The sequence below is a fragment of the Zosterops lateralis genome, assembly GCF_965231275.1.
Source record: "Zosterops lateralis genome assembly, chromosome: 20".
Taxonomy (NCBI): domain Eukaryota; kingdom Metazoa; phylum Chordata; class Aves; order Passeriformes; family Zosteropidae; genus Zosterops; species Zosterops lateralis.
The window spans coordinates 199,236-217,013 of NC_139780.1; the positions used below are offsets into that span (position 1 = coordinate 199,236).

Below are 17,778 nucleotides of genomic sequence, written 5' to 3' on the forward strand. Positions count from 1 at the left end.
CAGCACTGGGAGGATGGGATTCTCTTCCCTCTGTCAGCATTTATTTCCCTCATGGCACCAGACAAGTACAGCACACAGGACTCCTCTGCACTGGTGCTCTACATCCCCCTCCTGTAGGGATGCTGCATTCACTGACATTTCTTGGGTGTGTTTGCGAAGGTGGCAGTAAGAGTGGTTTCCTTGTCCCTGTTCACTAATCACATTGGCTCTGTACCCTTTAGAAATTGTGCTGATTTTGGCTGGGTTAGAGTTAATTTTCTTCACAGTAGCGGCTAAGGCAATAGGTTTTGGATTTGTGCTGAAAATACAGAGACCAAAATATGGTGTTGACAATATGGAGTTATTTTCCTTATCGGTGAGCGGAGTGTGTACAGACCCACGGCCTTTTCTTCTTCTCACTCCACCCCACCAGGAGGGGATAGGGGTGCATAAGGAGTTGGGGGCATACACAGCTAGGACAGATGACTCCAACAGACCCAAGAGATATTCTGGGCCATACGACATCATCCTCAGTGTACAAAGCGGGGGAAGAAGGCGGAGGGTTTGGGTTTGTCCGTGCTCCGCAGGGGAGGGTTGGGCTCCCTCCGCCGAAGGAGCGGCCCAGGGCGTGGCGGGCAACTCAAATTGCCGTGCTACCTCTCAGCCAATGGCCGGAGCGCCTGCCCGCCGCTAGCCAATGGGAGCACGGCACTCCCGGCCGCCAGCCAATAGGCGCCGGGGGGCGGAGCGCGGAGTAACGCTCGGAGCGCGGCGATGGCCCCGGAGCGCGGTGACCGCTCTGTCCCCGCCGGGACCGAGGGGCTTCCCCGGCTTTTCCTGCAGAGCCTGCGGACTCTGTTCGATATCCTGGATGACCGGCGGCGGGGTTACGTGCACCTACGGGAGATCGAGTCGCGCTGGCGGGGAGCGGAGGCGCAGGAGGTGCCCGCCGGGGTGATGGAGGGGCTGCGGCGGGCGGCGCCGGCCAGCGGGTACCTCACCTTCGAGAGGTTCGTGCTGGGGCTGCGGGCGGCCCTGCCGGGGGCCGAGCTCCCGCTGGAGGGTGGCAGCGCCAGACGGCGGAGCGCGGAGGAGCCGCCGAGCCCTCGCTGTTCCGAGGAGCGGCGGGGGAAGAGCGCCCGGCAGAGGGACCCGGGGCACGGCGCGCCCCGAGGCCGCGGTGAGTGGCGGGGCCGGACCGGCGGCTTCGGGCTCGTGGGGACGGCAGCTCCGGGCCGGGGGCCGGCTCTCGGGGGTCGGGATGGGATCCCCGGCTCACCCCGCTCCCTGTGCCCTCCTCCGGGCTCGGACCCCCCGCAGGGCCGGGGTGAAACTTCTGGAGTTTCTGTTGGTCTTGGTTTGGCTTCACTGAACTCCCATCCCGGTGAGAATATCCATCCCAGCGCCGCTGCCCGCCCGGGGCTGCGCTCCCCTGGCCATGCCCTGGGCTGTTTATAGCGCTGATCATCTAAGGGCTCTGCCGTTACCTGTCTGTGGTTGTCCCCTGGCGTGGAGTCTGTCCTGACCTACCCCGGGCGCTGTCCTGGTTAGAGGCATTTCCCCAGCTGCCTGCCACCGCCTGCCAGCTCCCTGCTGCTCTTCTTGAAAAGCCGGGTTGGGAAAGGAACTCTTGAGGAAACCTGTGTGCAGGGAGCAGGTGAGCTGCAGAACTGTGAGGGTGGCACGGCACAGGGTGCACTGGGCACTTGGCTGGGACTGGGGCAGGAAGGGAGGGGCAGGAGCTGCTGCCCAGACTGGCCTGGGGATGTGCTGGCTGCGCCCCGGCTGCCCCGAGGCTGTGGTTTGGGACAGGGGGGTGTCAGGGGGCTGTTCTCCCAGCTCGGTAGCAGTGGATTGGAGCTGGGTTTCTGGTGAGGGCAGGCAGTGTGTGGGGCTTGTATGGACTTGACTGCAGGTGCCCAGGGAATTCCCTTTCTGACGGGCAGGAGGTGCCTGATCCAGCCGGGAACCTGCCAGTATGAACTTAATCTTCAAAAATAGGTTATTTGTGGATTTGCATCAGCACTACATGTTTGTAGTAGATTAGTCTTTTGCAAGATAGGATGTTGGGGTTTTAATAAAATTTTGGAAAATCGACAGCCTGATTTACTTTATGGTTGCATCGTAGACATAGTGTCTGGGCTGGATATCCACATGGCCAAGTCCATCACCAAGCAGGAGCTGTCTTCAGTTGGTTTCCTGGCAGATCTGGTCGCACCTGAGTGGAAGCTAGGTGTCCTATGAAGGCAGGCAATATCACTAATGGTTTAGTTGCCCCAGCTGGGACTGGACCAGCTTAACTTGAAAGCTGCTTGCTCTCTACAGAAGATGACATTGAGGTCTCTTGCTAGCCTGGCACAACTGAGTCAGTTATTCTGACACCTGTGCTGCCTGGACAAAAACAGGAGCAGGTGCTCAGGCTGGTGGTTTGCTCAGTCTCTCCCTAAGAGAGACTGCCCTGCAGATCATCTCACAGAAATGGTCCTGGGGAGGATTTTCTTGAAAGTAGCTTGTGGCCTCATGCCTTCCTCTGTTCCAGGTGGTGATGCAAAGTCTGCTGGGCAGTCCCAGGGAGACAGTGGTCACCCGGGGGCTGGGGACACTCGGAGGCATCAGAGGGGCCGTGCAGAACACCGGAGACACACCATCACCAATGGCGTGGACTTCAGCATGGTAAGGGAGTGTTGTGGGCTCCCATGAAGGGGAAGATGGATTGCAGGGATCCCTCACTGCTGACACCATCTCTGGGCTTTGGCTTCCTCTCAGGCCACTCTGCACATGTTAGCTGTGGGACATCAGGCAAATCTTGATATTTTGGATATGAAGGTCTGTTGATGTATGTGGATGTTCTGCCATTATTTCCAAGGTACTTTCTGGATGCCTTCCCCCAGAGTGGGGTCAGCCCATGAAGCCAGTGTGCTGGCTGCCTTCCCCATGGGCAAGGTCTTGGAAGAGGAAGACAAAAGTGGAGATGTGGGAATAGATGGATCTCTGGGCCTTTAGAGCACCCCAGCGAGGATCAGGTATTCTTTGTGCTGGCAAGCAGTGGGGCCAGGCTATGTCTCCTCTCAGGTGTTCTGTGTAGATCGTGGCTCAAACATGCAGATCCTCTTGACTTTCTGGCAGCAAAGCAGAGAAATCTACATTGAATTTATCCAGGCAGCCCAGGATGGAGGGATCTCCACCGCTGAGTGGAGAGGCTTGGATCAAATTGCCTGGGTAAAGGGATCTCTTTGCTCCCAGGTGGAATGGAGTTGCTGCCTTGGACATGTTGCCCACAGGCTCAAGCTAAATTGTCCTAGGCAGAGAGCCAGGACCAAGCCTGCAGGATAAGTTCTTTGTGGTGCTGTCACCACTGCATTTTCACTCCTTGCACCCTGGTATCACCCCACTCCTGCAGCCCAGCAGGCCTGACCAATGGTGCCCAGCCTGTCGCTGGCTTTGGGGGACACAACATGACCTGCTGCCAGCCTGGGGGAGGGGATGTTTGTGCAGGTAGTTTGCTGGGCTTGCAGCCGTGCGAGGGGTCTCTGCTGGGAGGTGCTGATAGGGAGTGATAAATGTAGCTCTGTGTGTCTGAGATTGAGGACTCTGCTTCTTGGGGTTTTGGGGGTTGCTGACTGGAGAGAGGAAGGTCTCTGCTTCCCTGTCAAGGCTCTTACCTGTGTGTGCAGCTCTGGGCTGGAGTACATCTCAAGGTCCCAAGCTCAGGCTGCTTTGTGAGGGGGGTGGTGACCACCATGTCTGTCCCCAGCCCTGGTCTCTATTCCCACAAGTTGTCATGTGAGCAGTGGGAGGGGGATGTCCCTTCCTTCCATCTCCCTATATGTTGCCAAGTGCTGCACTGTCTTTCTGTGCTTCTGACCCCAGAGAAGGGGTGTCTCAGCCTTCCCTGACACCCTGAGCACAGCCTTTAGGCACTGGTGCCACTTCCAGCCTACAGAGGCAGCTGGAACAGGTTTTAGTCCAGCAAGGACTGGATCTTTGTACTGTCACCTCCCTTACCCCTCCCTGCCCTGATGCTGGGCTCCCAAGGGACAAGGAACTCTGTCATTAGACTAATTTACCTAAAGCCCATGAGGAATGGGAGCACTGGTGCCCATCCTGTGCCCCAAGGTGCAGCAGGACTGGTTCCTTCTGAGCAGGGAGCAGAGCTGTGGAGGCTGTGCTGCAGCCCCAGGACCCTTCGCACCATCTCATCTTGGTGCCCACTCACTCAGCTGGTGTTTTTCCAGCCAGTGCCTCATCTGTTGGCCTGATTTCCCCATGGCCACGATGGTGGCTGGGATGAGACTTTCCCTGAGAGGTGGAGCACTGTCATTTGTAGAAATCTCAGGGCACAGCTCTGCCCTTCCCTTTTACCAGCCACTGAGCACCAGCCAAGTCCAGTGCTTTGTGCTTCTCCTGCCCCAAGTGTCTCATCCTGGCAAGATGCTGCCTGTCCCACACTGGCAGGGCTGGCAGTGTCCCTCTGCTTTGTGGGATGCTCCCTCTCCCTCCAGTCTCTGTGTTGGCCAGCAAGCCCTGTGGGAGGAGGGCAGGCTAGGCAGCAGTGGGCTGCACCCCCAGCTGGGTGGGGGTCCTTGCCACATACAGCACCTTCTTCATGCCCCTCAGCAACAGCACCAAGGCTCTGCACTTCTTCCTCTAGGTATGTCCCTTTGGGCCATTGGAGGAAGGTGCAGGGGGAGTTGTTGTGTTGCAAAAAGCATTTCCAGGAGCAGCAGGAGCAAGAGCAGCCGTAGTGTAATGGGTGGCAAGTATGGGATGCAGGGAGGTTTTGGGGGTGGCAGTGGGGACATGGAGATGCTGATGGCCCAGAGAAGGCCATCTGGTGCCACTTGTCCACAGGGTTCTGTTCAGGGTCATTTCTGAGCTGCACCACTCCTGATGCTCTCCAAAGAAGGAAGTTCTGGTGCATCCAGCATTTTTTGGGTTACCAGAGTCTCTGGTGCCTGGAGAAGACTGTGGAACCTAGGCTATGCTGTGAGTGAAGGCCAGGCTGTGCTGTGGTAAAGAAGGCAGAGACAGTGAGGCAGGACGTGGGGAGCCAGGCCTCTGAGGGTGCTGCAGAGGGGGTGGTGTGTCCGGCACTTCCCTGGAGGACTCGGCTCCCTGAGGGGTTGGCCAGTCCCCATTAACCGAGTTAAACACTTCCTGGTACCTTAACTGTCTTGTTTCTGATTGGATGTTGCTTTGTACCCCAGTTCTGTCCCCTGATTGGCCCGTTTTGAATCCCTTCCCTGATTGGTTGGTTTCAGGTCTTTCCCTGATTGGTCCAAGTTTCAATCCCCTAATTTGTTTATTAATGTAGCCTCTGGTTGGTTCCTTTTCTCAACCGTTAATCCCATTGGCTGTTTATGAAACCCCGCCCCTTTGTGTGACTGTATAAAATCCCGCTGACTGATCGCCTTGGGGTCTTCAAGTCGTCGGCGGGGATGGAATAAAGAAGATTCTTGGAGATCAGCTTTGGCTCCTGAGTGGTTCCTCTGCGTCACGTGAGATCACCCTCACCAGGGAGAGCCATTTTGGGTTAAAAGCCCGGTTAGAGCTGGGCTTTTCCCTTACAATAGAGCTGAAATCATAAATAGAGCTGAAATCACAGTAGAGCTGAAATCACTGCACCGGGGTGCCTGCACCACCTGGACTGAGGTGCCTCTTTAGAGGCAACTTGCTAGGGAAGGTCGCTGCCCCCAGAAGAACTATAGCTGGTGGCCTCAGCAGGATGGCGACAGCAGGAAGTTCCTCATGCCTTTGGGAGCTGGGGGATCAACCTGGTATCAAAAAGTGGAGAAGGGCCGTGGACTCCAAGGGTGAGAGTAGTGAACAGGTCACTGCGTCAGTTGCTGTGTTCCCCAGGGATGTCCCCTCTCCTCCATCTCTGATTGCCGGTGGAGGCATGGTGCCAAGGGGCAGCAGGGGCAAAGGAATAAGTGGAATAAGGACTGTGTATCTCCTAGGGGTGTGGCCAAGCCCCCGTGTTCTGCAGCTGTCTTGGGTCCTGCTTGGCATATTCCAAGGGGTTTCTCTGGGAGCAGGACCCCCAGGCACCCTCATAGCACCTCCCTGTGCACAGCAAGGCCCCCCACTGCTCTCCAGGTGATACTGGTGCTGGAGCCTGAGCAACTGGCAGAGATCCTCTGCAGGGAGGTGTAGTGTGCTATGTTCTGCTCAGCTTTGTGCACCTCCAGGGATGAGGCAAACTGGGGAAACAGGGCTGCAGTTTTTCCTTGACTTCCAGCCTGCACAGTGAGCTTGACTCCTTAGTGCTCACTGAAATCCAGGTGTATCTGTTCTGGGGCTGATACTCACACCCCAAAGGGGGGAGCCGGGGGCAGCTGCAGGCACTGCTCCTGCTGCCTCCCTGGGTAAATAGGTGAAGAAACCTGCACCTACAATGGTGAGCTGGAGGGTAGAGGTGACCCAAGCATCCTTCACATACTTTGGTTCTCCCAAACTGGAGTACTTATCTTCCAAAAATCTTGTAAAGCAGCATTCAGGCTGCAATCATTATCCTGCTTTTTTTTTTTTTTTTTTTTTTTTTTTTTTTTTTTTTTTTTTTTTTTTTTTTTTGGTGAAAAAGGGCTGAAACTCTTGTCTGTGTCCACATCCCCACAGCTCATGAAGAAACCAACTCCTGGGACTTGACAAAGCCTTGGTGGGGAGCAAGTGACATTCTTGTGTTCTGTTCTGCAGCTGAAGTACATGAAGGAGCTGGAACAGGAGAAGGATTTCCTGTTGCAGGGCCTGGAGCTTATAGACCGGGCTCGAGAATGGTACCACCAGCGCATCCAGCTCATGCAGGAGCACCAGCGGCTCCTGGGGAATAAGAGAACCAGTGCTGTGAGTCTGGGGCTTCTGGCTGTGTGTGGGTTTGGAGAACAGGGCTAAGAGGTGGCTGAACCTGGAGCTGGCCCCATTGTAACCTCCAGCTTCTTCTTCTTCCCCATCCTGCAGGATTTTCCTGAAGGTGGCCAGAGCCACCTGGGATGCCTCGTCCCCAAGCTGCAGGAGGTGAACCGCTGCCTGAATGACCTTCTTTCCATTGCTGGCAAGGTGAAAACACCACATCAGCAGTTTGAGGTTGTGTGATCTTAGGACTCATTCTACCCACCCCCCCTTGTTGGTGGCTGGGTTGACATTGGAGCTGCCAGTTTCCCCCAGCTTGGGGAATGTGATGGGGGACAGCCAAGAGGACAGCACAGCTAGTCCTGAAATGGGCTGGAGGATGCTTTAGGGGACTAAGGGAGATCCTCAAAAAAGGTACACCCGTTGTCAAGGAAATAAGGAGCTCAACCTCCTCTGATGCTGAGTCAGCCACTTCAGAGCTGACTGTCCTGCTGGGCAGGAACCAGGCACACTGGCAGGAATGCTTCCCCATTCTGCCTGTTGGGTTGGAGACCCTGTGATGGTCTGTGCTGGGACTTTAGTCCTCTGCTGGGCTTCTCTCAGTTCTTTGTGTGCCATAGAAACATCTTGCCTTGAAGAAGGGCTGGGAAGGGCCACAGGGTAGGAGGCTCAGTGTCTCATCCCTTCATCTTCTCTACAGACAGCAAACCCCTCTTCAGCCCTTAGCAGGCTGGTCCCTGTGACATCTCCAGCCTCCACAGGCTCACAGCAAGTCATCAACATGCTGAAGGAGCAGAATCGGCTTCTCACCAAGGTGAGCGGAGGTAGGGGTGGGGGAAATGCCCTTGGGGGTGCTGGGAAAGGGAGGGGATGGGATGGGACCAGGCAAGGAATGACAGGCAGTGGGAACTGTTCCTTCAGCCTGACCAGACTTGGTCATCCCAGAGAAGGGTATGTGGGCTGCACATGGAGACCCAGCTGTCTCCAACTGCTTCCTGGGTGAGTCAGTGGCAGGGATGGGGCATTCCTGACAGAGGGAAAAGACTGACAAATGGCTGTCACAAGAGAGTACAGAGGCTGCAGCTGGGGGCTGCCAGGGAAGAGATAGACTTCCAGGGCCAGGCTCACTACTATGGTTTCTGTCCCAGCACGTGGCCACAAAGATCCTCTGGGGGCTTGAGTCACTCTGCTCTGGAGCTAGGCTGGGACTGCTGGAGGTGTTCACCAGAAGAGAAGGCTCCAGGGAGACCTTAGGGCCCCTTCCAGTGCCTAAAAGGCACTTTATGGGCAATCTGAGAGCTGGAGAGGGACTTTGGACAAGGGCCTGGATAAACAGGACAAGGGGGAATGGCTTCCCATGTCCAGAGGGCAGGGTGAGATGGAATACTGGGAAGAAATCCCTCCCTGGGAGGGTGGTGAGGCCCTGGCACAGGGTGCCCAGAGAAGCTGCCGCATCCCTGGAAGTGTTCAAGAATAGGTTGGACAGGTCTTGGAGCAACCTGATCTAGTGGAAGGTGTTCCTGCCCATGGTTAGGGGCTGGGATGAGATGGGCTTTAATGTTCTTCTACCCAAAGCCTGTGATTGTGTGGGTCTATGAAATTTTACTTGCAGCACACCAGTTGTCGGCATTTTCCTCCTCTAACCAGTATTTTCCTCCCCTGTCTTGTGCAGGAGGTGACTGACAAGAGCGAGCACATCACCCAGTTGGAGCAGGAGAAATCTGCCCTGATCAAGCAACTCTTTGAGGCTCGTGCCCACAACAACCATGAGATGAGCCAGCTGGACTCCACCTTCATCTAGCATATGCCTCCCCTGTCCCATTCCCAAACTTCCCGGGGGGCTTCAAGGGACTCTTGCCCCAGACTCCTCACACCCACTGCTCCAGGTGTTGTCTCAAGGTCTGCGGTTGCTGGTGGCATCTCTGTGGGAGGAAGCTGGGACCCCTCTTGAGGAGCATCCCTGTCCTGCTGATGGCTTATCAGTCATGCTGCTCTCAAGCTGCTCCTTTCCTGTCTCTAAATGGGCTGTAGGGATGCTGTCCCCAACCCTGTGACCCCCCAGCATGTGGGAGACATGGTTGCTGGCTGTGTGGGGTGAGCTGCTGTCCCCTTGCTGACTTAGGCTGGAATTTGGGTGCTCTTGGGAAAAAGTGATGCATCTTCAACACTCCAGCCAGCATCTCCAGACAAGCCTGGCCCTTAGAGGGTGCTGGCTCCTGCTTGTCCTGGTGTTGGAAGACGAGATTGGAAATCCAAGGAGGCAGGCCGGGCCCCTCTCTGCTCCCTGTGTTCTGCCTGCCAGAGACACTGTCCTGGCCCTGTAGTGGCCAGTCTGGTGGTCCTCATGGCAACCCCTCTGTCGTGGTAGTGATACCATAGTTGCTGTTTACATGTCTGCAGGCTCCTGTAGGGAATAAGCCATAGACCAAACCAAGATAGCCTACACCTCTGAGCTGCTGTTTTGGGCTGTTGACAAGTTGAGACAGAAACCTCACCCTTTATTTGGCTTGACCTGGCAAATACTTCCTGGTGTCTGCCAGGATCAGATTCTTTTCAGGATGACTGTAAAAGGAGCAGTGAAGTTCCATAGCCTGAGGATGCTCACATCAGCCTGACCTCACAGAGGGGCTTTAAAACTTGGTTTTGTATTTAACTGAGTGTGGGAGAGAGCGGAGGCTGACAGGCTCCTCCCTGTGCACATCTCCACACGGAGAAATGGCTGCTCCTGCCAGGGATGACATCCTGACTGTGAGCTGCACTGCTCTGCAAGGAGTGCAGCACCCTCTCTTGAGGGATGGTGGTTTAAGATGGGTCCTGGCACATCTCAGGACTCCTTCTGCTTCCCACCCAGCTCGATGATGCTTAATCTGAATGACATTTGCCTGTGGCTTGGTATTTGGTATCCATGGTACTTTGTCATGGTTTGAAAGCAAAATGAGTGAGAGGCTCCAAGTCAAAAATACAATTTAATAAGAAGAAAGAAAAAAAACCCAGGTAAAATAAAATAAATGCAATAATACAAAAGATCACTGACAGAGTCAGAATAGAACCTGAGCAGGGTGGTGGGAGCAGTCCAGGTGAGGGGCTCTTCCTGAAGCAGTGATCCTGTAGAAAGGTCTGGTAGCTCTGGTCCTCTGGGAATCCAGTGAGTAAGGGTTAACTCGTACTGTTCCCAGATCCCAGATGATATCCAGGTGGGAATGCTCAGCTCCTCTGCCTGGGTGGAGCATCTCCCAATGGGATAATGAGTCGTGAAGTGGGTCCTTGAGGGCCCATTAAACAGAGAGAGCTCCTGGAGGGAGTTCCCTGTGAGTCCTGGGCAAGGCATTGATGGGCCATTAGCAGAAAATAGCCCAAAGGAAGGACCTGGGAAGAACACTACCCCACCTGGTTTCAACAGTCCATGAAAATGGTGATAGAATAAATTGTGTACATCCTACACTGCAACTCAGGACATACTTTCACTGGAGATCTCATGTAGTGCAATCTGGAATTGTTTCATGCTCTGACTCTCCAGGCGTGATGTGTGACACTGAGCTGGGCAGAAGGTGCTGACTCTGCCCTGAGCTGACACATGCAGGCCAATTCTGTTCTCACTCCTGTTCTTATCTGTCAGGACTCTGTCCCATCCAGCCGTTCTCTTTGAGATCGATCCTGAGCTAAAGCTCACTGCAAGGCATGAATCCCTGCTCTGCCCTTGTGCCTGCAGCTGGAGTGGGGATCAGCAAAGTGCCAGGGAGATGGTGGAGGAGGAGCAGCAAGGCCATGGCTAGTCATGTTCCCTTTCTGCAGGAGTTGGGTGTTAGTTGTCCCCTGGGCATCAGTGCCTGCCATCCTTTTTGTGATGCCTCCTCTGGTGTCCAATGCCTGTTCTGCCTGAGGTTTAATTAGAACTGACCCTTTTTATGAGGATTACCTCTCTGTAGGGATAATAAAGTGGGGTGACCTATTTAATTTATCCTTCTGTCTCTTTTCCTAAATCAGCCCATCTACTGCTGCCAGCCCTGAAGTCCCTGACTGTCCTGTCTCTCAGAGTGCAGGGGAAGCTGAAGCTGCAATCTGGTGAGCAAACAAAGACCCTGGGGGTCTCTGCGTGTGGACAAGTTTCCATGTCCTTTCCCCTCGCCTCTGGGCTTCCCAGGGACTGAGGATCCCCTGTCCCCTGCTGTGGGGAAAAGGAAGAGCCACCTGCACCCCTTCCAAGTGCTGTAGCCTCATCTGTCTACACCTCCAGAAGCTGTGCCAGTGTCAGGCTGTGATAATCCATCTTGGCTGACCAGTGCCACAGCTCAACAGCTGCCGGGTGCTCCAGCACTGCCTGTGAGTGTGCTAATGACTCCCCCCAGCGACAGATGGATGGGGAAACATTGCTACAGGCACTGCTGTGCCAGTATCCATGGTAGTGCTCTGGGAGATGCCCGGGGGTTCAGGCACTACTGGAGAAATCCTCTCCCTAGGGCACACATAAGGGCAGGAGCACAGCAGCACAGCTGTGGCTGTAAATGCACATGCTGTGCCAGGCTGTCTTGTGGACATGCACATGGTATCTGTGCACACACTGACTGTGGTCACGCCATGTACATGCTTGTCCTGTATCTGTTCACATCATGCTCATAAGTTACACTGTCCATAGTCACATGTATCCTTGCTCACACTGTGATCCTGGTCACACCATGGTTTTGCTTGCACTATGGCCCTGCTCTCACCACACCAAACTGTTCCCCTCTTTTTCCTGGCTCTCCAGCAAGGCAGAGAGGAAAGAGGCTTCCATGGGCAACCAACCAACTGCTGGGGCTCAGTGTTCTCCCCTCCAATGCCCCCAGACACCCTGGACACATGAGCACTGTTGGTGCTGCACAGTTAACCTCATCCTGCAGCAGCCTGGGAAAAACAGGCTGGGGATAAAATTAGCTGAAGTTTTTTATTACTGGGATTTTATTTTTAAAAGCAATGGAAAGTACATAACTGGTGAGAAAACCCCAGAGGTCTAGACCAGCCTATAGGATAGCAGCATGCCTCTCCTCTGTGGTGGATATCCTGCTCACCCCAGGAGGGATGTGATGTGGGAGCTAGCTGTAGGAACAACCAGCATGGCAGCAAGGACTATGAGGGGGCTGATCCTGCCCCCTGGGATGCACCAGGGTGGTGCAGTGGCACATGGGGCAGCAGGGACAGCTGAGCCCTGCCAGGATGTATCACATGGTCATAGGGTCCCTGGGAAACTCTGGTGGGAAGGACTCTTCTGTCTAAGCAGTACTGGGACCTCCAGCCAGAGAAGATACAACTGGGGGGGCCTGCAAACTCAGAGGGATGGAGCCACCAGCTCTTCCAGTGCATGAAGTGAAAGTAGAAGCCAGATCCAACCCATCCTAAAGCAGGCAGTTCCCAGTACTAGGGTGCAGTAGCTCCCTGATAAGGGATGATGCTTCTGGAGGTTTGCCTGCACTGCAATAGACGGATTTTGAAAAGTACAGGGAAGAGGGATCTACTGAAGGGTAAAAATCAGAAATTCATGGCTGGCTCAGGACACCCCCCAGCTGAAGACAGCTGGAGACAGGGAGAGGGCTCAAGGAAAGTGTCCCATATGTTTGCTGTCACTTTCCTCATTCATGGACACCGCTGGGTGGCAGGAGGGCACAGTGGGAATATCACAGCTGTGTTATTGCTGGCTGCTCCCAGGTTTATTTGCTGAAAGTGATATGTGCCAGCAAGGAATGTGGATTCTGATGTTATTTTTTAAACAAGTGGAACTTGCACCTATAAAGATCTCACCTGAAAGCTTAAATCTACTGCTAGCAGCCTAAGCAAGTGCCTGCTCCCCTGGTGAGCTGTCCAGTGACTCCCAGGAGACCCAAGCTATTCCAAACACTGGAAAGATCTCTCCTCATGCAACCCACTGCTGAGCCACAGAACCTGGTGTCCATCCTCTGCCTGCCTCTCAGGAGTGATGGTCCTGGCAGATTTTTGAGAGGAGCCCGAGCACAGGGCTCAAGCTCTCCTGCCTCTGGCTGGAAGTGGCTGGGATGTGGCAGCTGCCTGGCAGCTCTTCTTGACCCTGGGCTGGGGAAGTCCTGCAACCCCCTAACCACAGAAGAACTGACATTGCCAATCGTGGGGCTTGCTTCCAAAGAGAGATGTGCAGGGTATTGGAAAGGGAAGCTGAATCCTTTAGCAAGGCACATAAAGCCTTCCTGCATGACAAGGTGAGGGTAGGAGACTGGCAGCCAAGCAGGCTTCCAGTGCCAGTTTGGCACTCAAACCAGCCCTCAGAGGCTGAGCAGGCTCCTGCCATGGGAAGGCAGAGGTGTGGAATATTCCATGGGCCACAGGTGGGTATCTGCTCCACCATGGACCTCCATAGGTTTCAGAAGCACAGCTGCCTCTTCATGGTCAATCCCACGGGCTGCAGGTAATCTCTATTCTAGTACCTGGAGCACCTCCTCCCCTCCCTCTCCACTGAACTGGGATCTGCAGGGCTATGCAGTCATTTTTACTCTTGTCCCAGAGGACCCTTCATTCACTCTGGCAGGCTGAGCTTTGGGTGGTGGTGGGTCCAACACAGGGACAGCCTCTGGTGGTTTCTCACCAAGGCACTCTACAGACCCTGACTGCCCAGACCGTGCCAATGCAGTCCCAAAGACACCATGTCCTCCTGGCAGGATGGGGACCAGACTAGAGCAAAAGGGGGATGCACTGGAAGGGGGATGTGGATGCTCACCCATAGCAGCCTTGTGGACTCAATATTTTCTGAGCTTGAGAAGAGCTAGCTCAACAATTTTTCTTTTTCCCAAAACAACCTTGTGTAAACAGTATTCCTTTTATTCCTTTCCCATAACAGCAGGTGTTGTTTCCTATTTCTGTTACTCAAAGGGAGAGGTCTCAGTCCTATGGACCAATAATGTGCCCTCTTAGCACAGTGTGTTATAAAAGGGCTGAATGAATTGTAAATAATGCCTTTTGATTTCTACTGCCTTCTGACATCTTTATTTCATGTCCTATTGCAACACAGCCTCTGCCCAGCTCCTGTCTGGTTGATACACACCAGGCAGGACCATGTCTGTTCTGACAGACGCTTCGCACACCTGGGTTGATGTCAGCTCTCCTGAGGACTCGCCAGCCTGGGCAGCTCCTCCAGCACCTGATGCAAGTATGTTTGAGATCTTGATCTCACTGTCTGCTCCTCAGAAACGAGATGAGCAGCTGCTGAGTGCCCCTGGCAAGCTGCCTGCACCACCAGGTGCTGCCAAATTTCACACTCATGTACTGTTTCTCTGCTGAGGGTTTAACTTCAGCCCTTCTCAGGGACTTTGAGCAGAAAGAATTTTCCCCAGTAAATAAACCCACAACAGAGTAGTGTCTCCCTGCAGCACCTGTCATCAGCCCATAAAAGCATGATTATTCTTCCATCTCACAAAAGCTGAAATCCACGTCAAACTGGAAAATTTGCACTCAGTAGTTTCATCCAAGTCACCTACTGAAACCTGAGAGCAGGAGGTGGGACAAGCATCCTTCCCATGCTCTCCCTGGGCACGGCCCTATCCCTACAGGTGCAGAGGAGCACCTGGAGGTCACTGCCAGTTTCCTTCCAATGAACCCGTGTAGGCTTTTCTTTTCCTTTTGTCCTAGCAACAAAGCACAAATGTATCTTAAAAGGGCAGGGCCATGGCCTTGAGTGAAGCTTTAGCAGCCCTGAAGGCCTGAGATCATTCCAGAACAGCTATTCTCTCTCTTCTTTCCCCTCATGGTGACTCAATCACCTCTGCAATCTACTTTAGCCTCAGGGATGTGTTTAACTGGTGCCATCCCAGGTGAGGGTCCTGATTGCTCTCTTGTCCTGAAGCAGAGCACATTTGTCATGGGACCTTTTCTTCAAAATATTTTCTAGATCAGAACCATAGAATGGTTTAGGCTGCAAAGGACCTTAAAGACCATCTCCTTCCACCCCCTGTCATGGGCAGGGACACTTTCCACTAGCCCAGGTAGTTCCAAGACCTGTCCAACCTGGCCTTGGACACTTCCAGGATGGGGCAACCACAGCTTCTCTGGGCACCCTGTGCCAGGGCATCACCACCCTCACAGGAAGGGATTTCTTCCTGGTATCCCATTAAACCATTGAGGCCAATCCCCCCATGTCACTTCTAGGCCCTTGTTGCAAGTCCCTCGCCAGCTCTGGGCCTCCATGTGCCACAGACATCTCTGACCTGGGGCCACAGCACAGGGGACAGGTGTTCTGCTGGCAGGTGTGGTGTCCTGTGCCAGCATCCACAGGCTTATGTCACGAGCCTGGGGAGAGAGCTCATCAGGCGTCATGGCAGGGCTGCAGGAACAGGGTTGTCAGTCTGAGGGGCTGCTCTCTGGCTCAATACTTCCTGGCCCTCTGTCCTGGCAGAAAAGGGCTCCTGGCAAGACAACCAGGAGAAGCCAGTGGAGCTTTTCTGCTACCCACTTCCTGGCTGGTTCAATGTCAATGCAACAGGGATCCCTGCCCATGGACCCCCTCAGGGCTTGCATCACACAGACACTGTCCTGGGAAACAGGAGGGAAAAAAAGGGTTTAGAAAGCGAGGCAAGAATAGAGATTTGTACTTGGGTTTGATTTTCCTTCCAGGCAAGGATCCTTGCCAGCAGGGGGATTATAACCTTGGATACACTGAGATCCTCCCAGACCTTCAATGCCTCTAGGAGGACAAGATCTGGGCTTGGAGCCAAGGCTGGAATACATTAGTGGGTTCCCTTACACAGGATGCAAAGGCCCAGCAGGAGCTGCACTCGGTCAGTAGCTCTCTCCCGACTGAGGGAGGTTGTTGCATTCCCATATTTTTTACTCTACCAGTGTAAACACTGGTTGGATTTGCAGCTTCACTGGCCACACTCAAAAACACCCCAAAATGCCTCATATGTGTGTGCACATGGCCTTACTCAGTGCTGGGACTCACATGGCTTCACTCAGTGCTGGCACTGGTGTGGGCAATCCCAGAAATTCCTGACAGGTCCTTGCTTCCACTCCAGTCCTGTCTGACTCCAACTTCGTGCAGGTGGAGATGTGGGTAAGTGCACCTGAGCAAAAGCATTTTTCTGGCTCCAGGTCCACATATCTCTGCTGGACTGTGGGATATACCCAACAGCAGGACAGGCAGATGGGAGGTTTTGTGATACCCCACACAGAATATTGTGACGACTCCACTCAAGGCAATGAGATATTGGGGAGAGAGTCACTTCCTGCCTGAAAGTCCCTGATGAAGAAGCACCTCTGGGCTTGCACAGTGGCCTGCATTGGCCTGCACTAGCCAAAAAATACACCCAATGTCTCAGCTGAGTCCCAGGGTACGTCAGTCCAGGTCCTGACTGGAGTCACAGAGCCTTGGGGACTGGGAGCAGGTTCCCACTCCTCCATCCGTCTGTGCCTCCAGTGCAGCTCCGAGGCATAGCTGAGATTGGGAATGGGAGTGGGAGTGGGATTTGGATTGAGAACGGGGCTGGGGGTTTCTCCCATGGACCACAGTCTGTGGACGGGTGAGCAAGCAGCCTCAGCCCAACCTGAGACCAAAGGAACCCGTATTTCTCTGTCTGTGCTGCAGAGGCAGATGGGGACTGTGCTCCTTCTGGGAACACCTCTGCAGCCTCATGCTTTCCCAAATGTCCTTCTGGCTGCTACAGGGATTAGACTGCTCTCCAGCCAGCCTCCCTCTGTCCCTGCTGGTTCTTGGTCTGGGTGCCTATGCAGAGGAACCCCACCTGGCTCCCAATGCTCCCTCAGGAGTAGGTCAGGACCTCTGGGGCTTCTGCCAGGGCTGAGATCAATGTTGTGCTCTGGAGTGTATTGTGGGATTGTTTGTGCATTGCTCAGGGCTGGCCTGCACTGGGCCAATCCCAAAGCTGTTGAATGCTTCTGGATTAAATGGTCCCCTGCACTTGCTGTTGGCTGAGGAGCTCACAGATGGGAGCAGAGAACCTTGTCCCTAACCCCTCCCTTTGGACCCCAGCCTGTTGCAGTGTCTACAGGTTCATTATGTTCTTCCTGTTATTACCCAACCACATATGGGAGCTGCAGGGCCGCCCACCAGTGCTCCCAGATGTTCTCATCCATGTTTTACAAAGCCAGTGAGCATCCCTGAGTCCCACAACTAGCAAACCTCACCTCTCAGAGCCACTATTGACATAGATTTTCGAGGGTTAAGTGCTTAATGAAGTGAGAAGGTAAACCCCTGCAATCAGACTCACAGATTAAACACAGCAGTCCTGCAGAGAAGCCACAGTGATGGACACTGCCAGGGTGAGGATGACTCTGTGCCCCAGTTTAGCCATTTTATCCCCCAGACTCTGCTGCCAGTCACTGCTTTGGGGACAGCACTGGAGCTCATTCCCTGTGGGACCTCCAGAAGCAGAACCTGCATAATGGAGTGGTGCTGAGGGCTCCTGCACCACAAGCCCTGGGCAATGGATTAGCCCCATGAGCACCTCTGTGCCCCAACACCACCAGGATGGGCAGGAAGCTCTGCAGAAGGTCCAGTGCTGGTGCAGTGTGTGATGGGACTGTGAGCAGGACTGTAAATGGCAGGAAATCTCCTGCTTCAAAAAATATTGAGAAGTGAGGCAGGCGTGAGGAGCCTCAGCTCACACCCTCTGTGTGACCGTCAGCCTGCAACCCAGCTGCTCTGGGAGGCACGTCCTTCAGCCTTCTCTCCTTGTTTATTATTTTGTTCACTGTTGTATCCCACTGTGTCCTTCTCAGAGGAAGGAGCCCAACCTCCTTTGGCTCGCTGCTCCCTCTGCAAATGCAGCACATAATTCACTTGTGACCATATTGAAAACAGCCTCAATATACATCTGGGCTCCTCAGGGCTGTCACGAAGTTCTTGTGATGATTAAGAGCAGGAACACAGCCACAGTTGTTAATCATCGTAGCTGAGAGGTTCTTGGAGCTTTTCTGTCTCTCAGGATGCTCCCACGT

The 17,778-nt window shown here is 54.1% G+C and overlaps 1 protein-coding gene across 2 annotated transcripts; it reads left to right on the forward strand.

The window, feature by feature from the left end:
• Positions 1-753: 753 nt before the first annotated feature.
• SAPCD2 (suppressor APC domain containing 2) lies at positions 754-11,235 on the forward strand (the record flags this gene model as incomplete). Of its 2 annotated transcripts, XR_014591457.1 has the most annotated exons (7): positions 754-1,159; positions 2,519-2,652; positions 6,676-6,822; positions 6,937-7,035; positions 7,529-7,642; positions 8,501-8,714; positions 10,813-11,235. XR_014591457.1 is itself a non-coding variant. In XM_083875845.1 (6 exons), the coding sequence occupies 6 exons, from the start codon at positions 754-756 to the stop codon at positions 8,627-8,629; spliced, it is 1,029 nt and encodes a 342-aa protein (XP_083731971.1). In that variant the 3' UTR covers positions 8,630-11,235. The 2 variants fall into 2 exon arrangements, 1 of the variants encoding a protein (XP_083731971.1); XM_083875845.1 differs by having other exon boundaries at positions 8,501-11,235.
• Between the last annotated feature and the right edge of the window lie 6,543 nt (positions 11,236-17,778).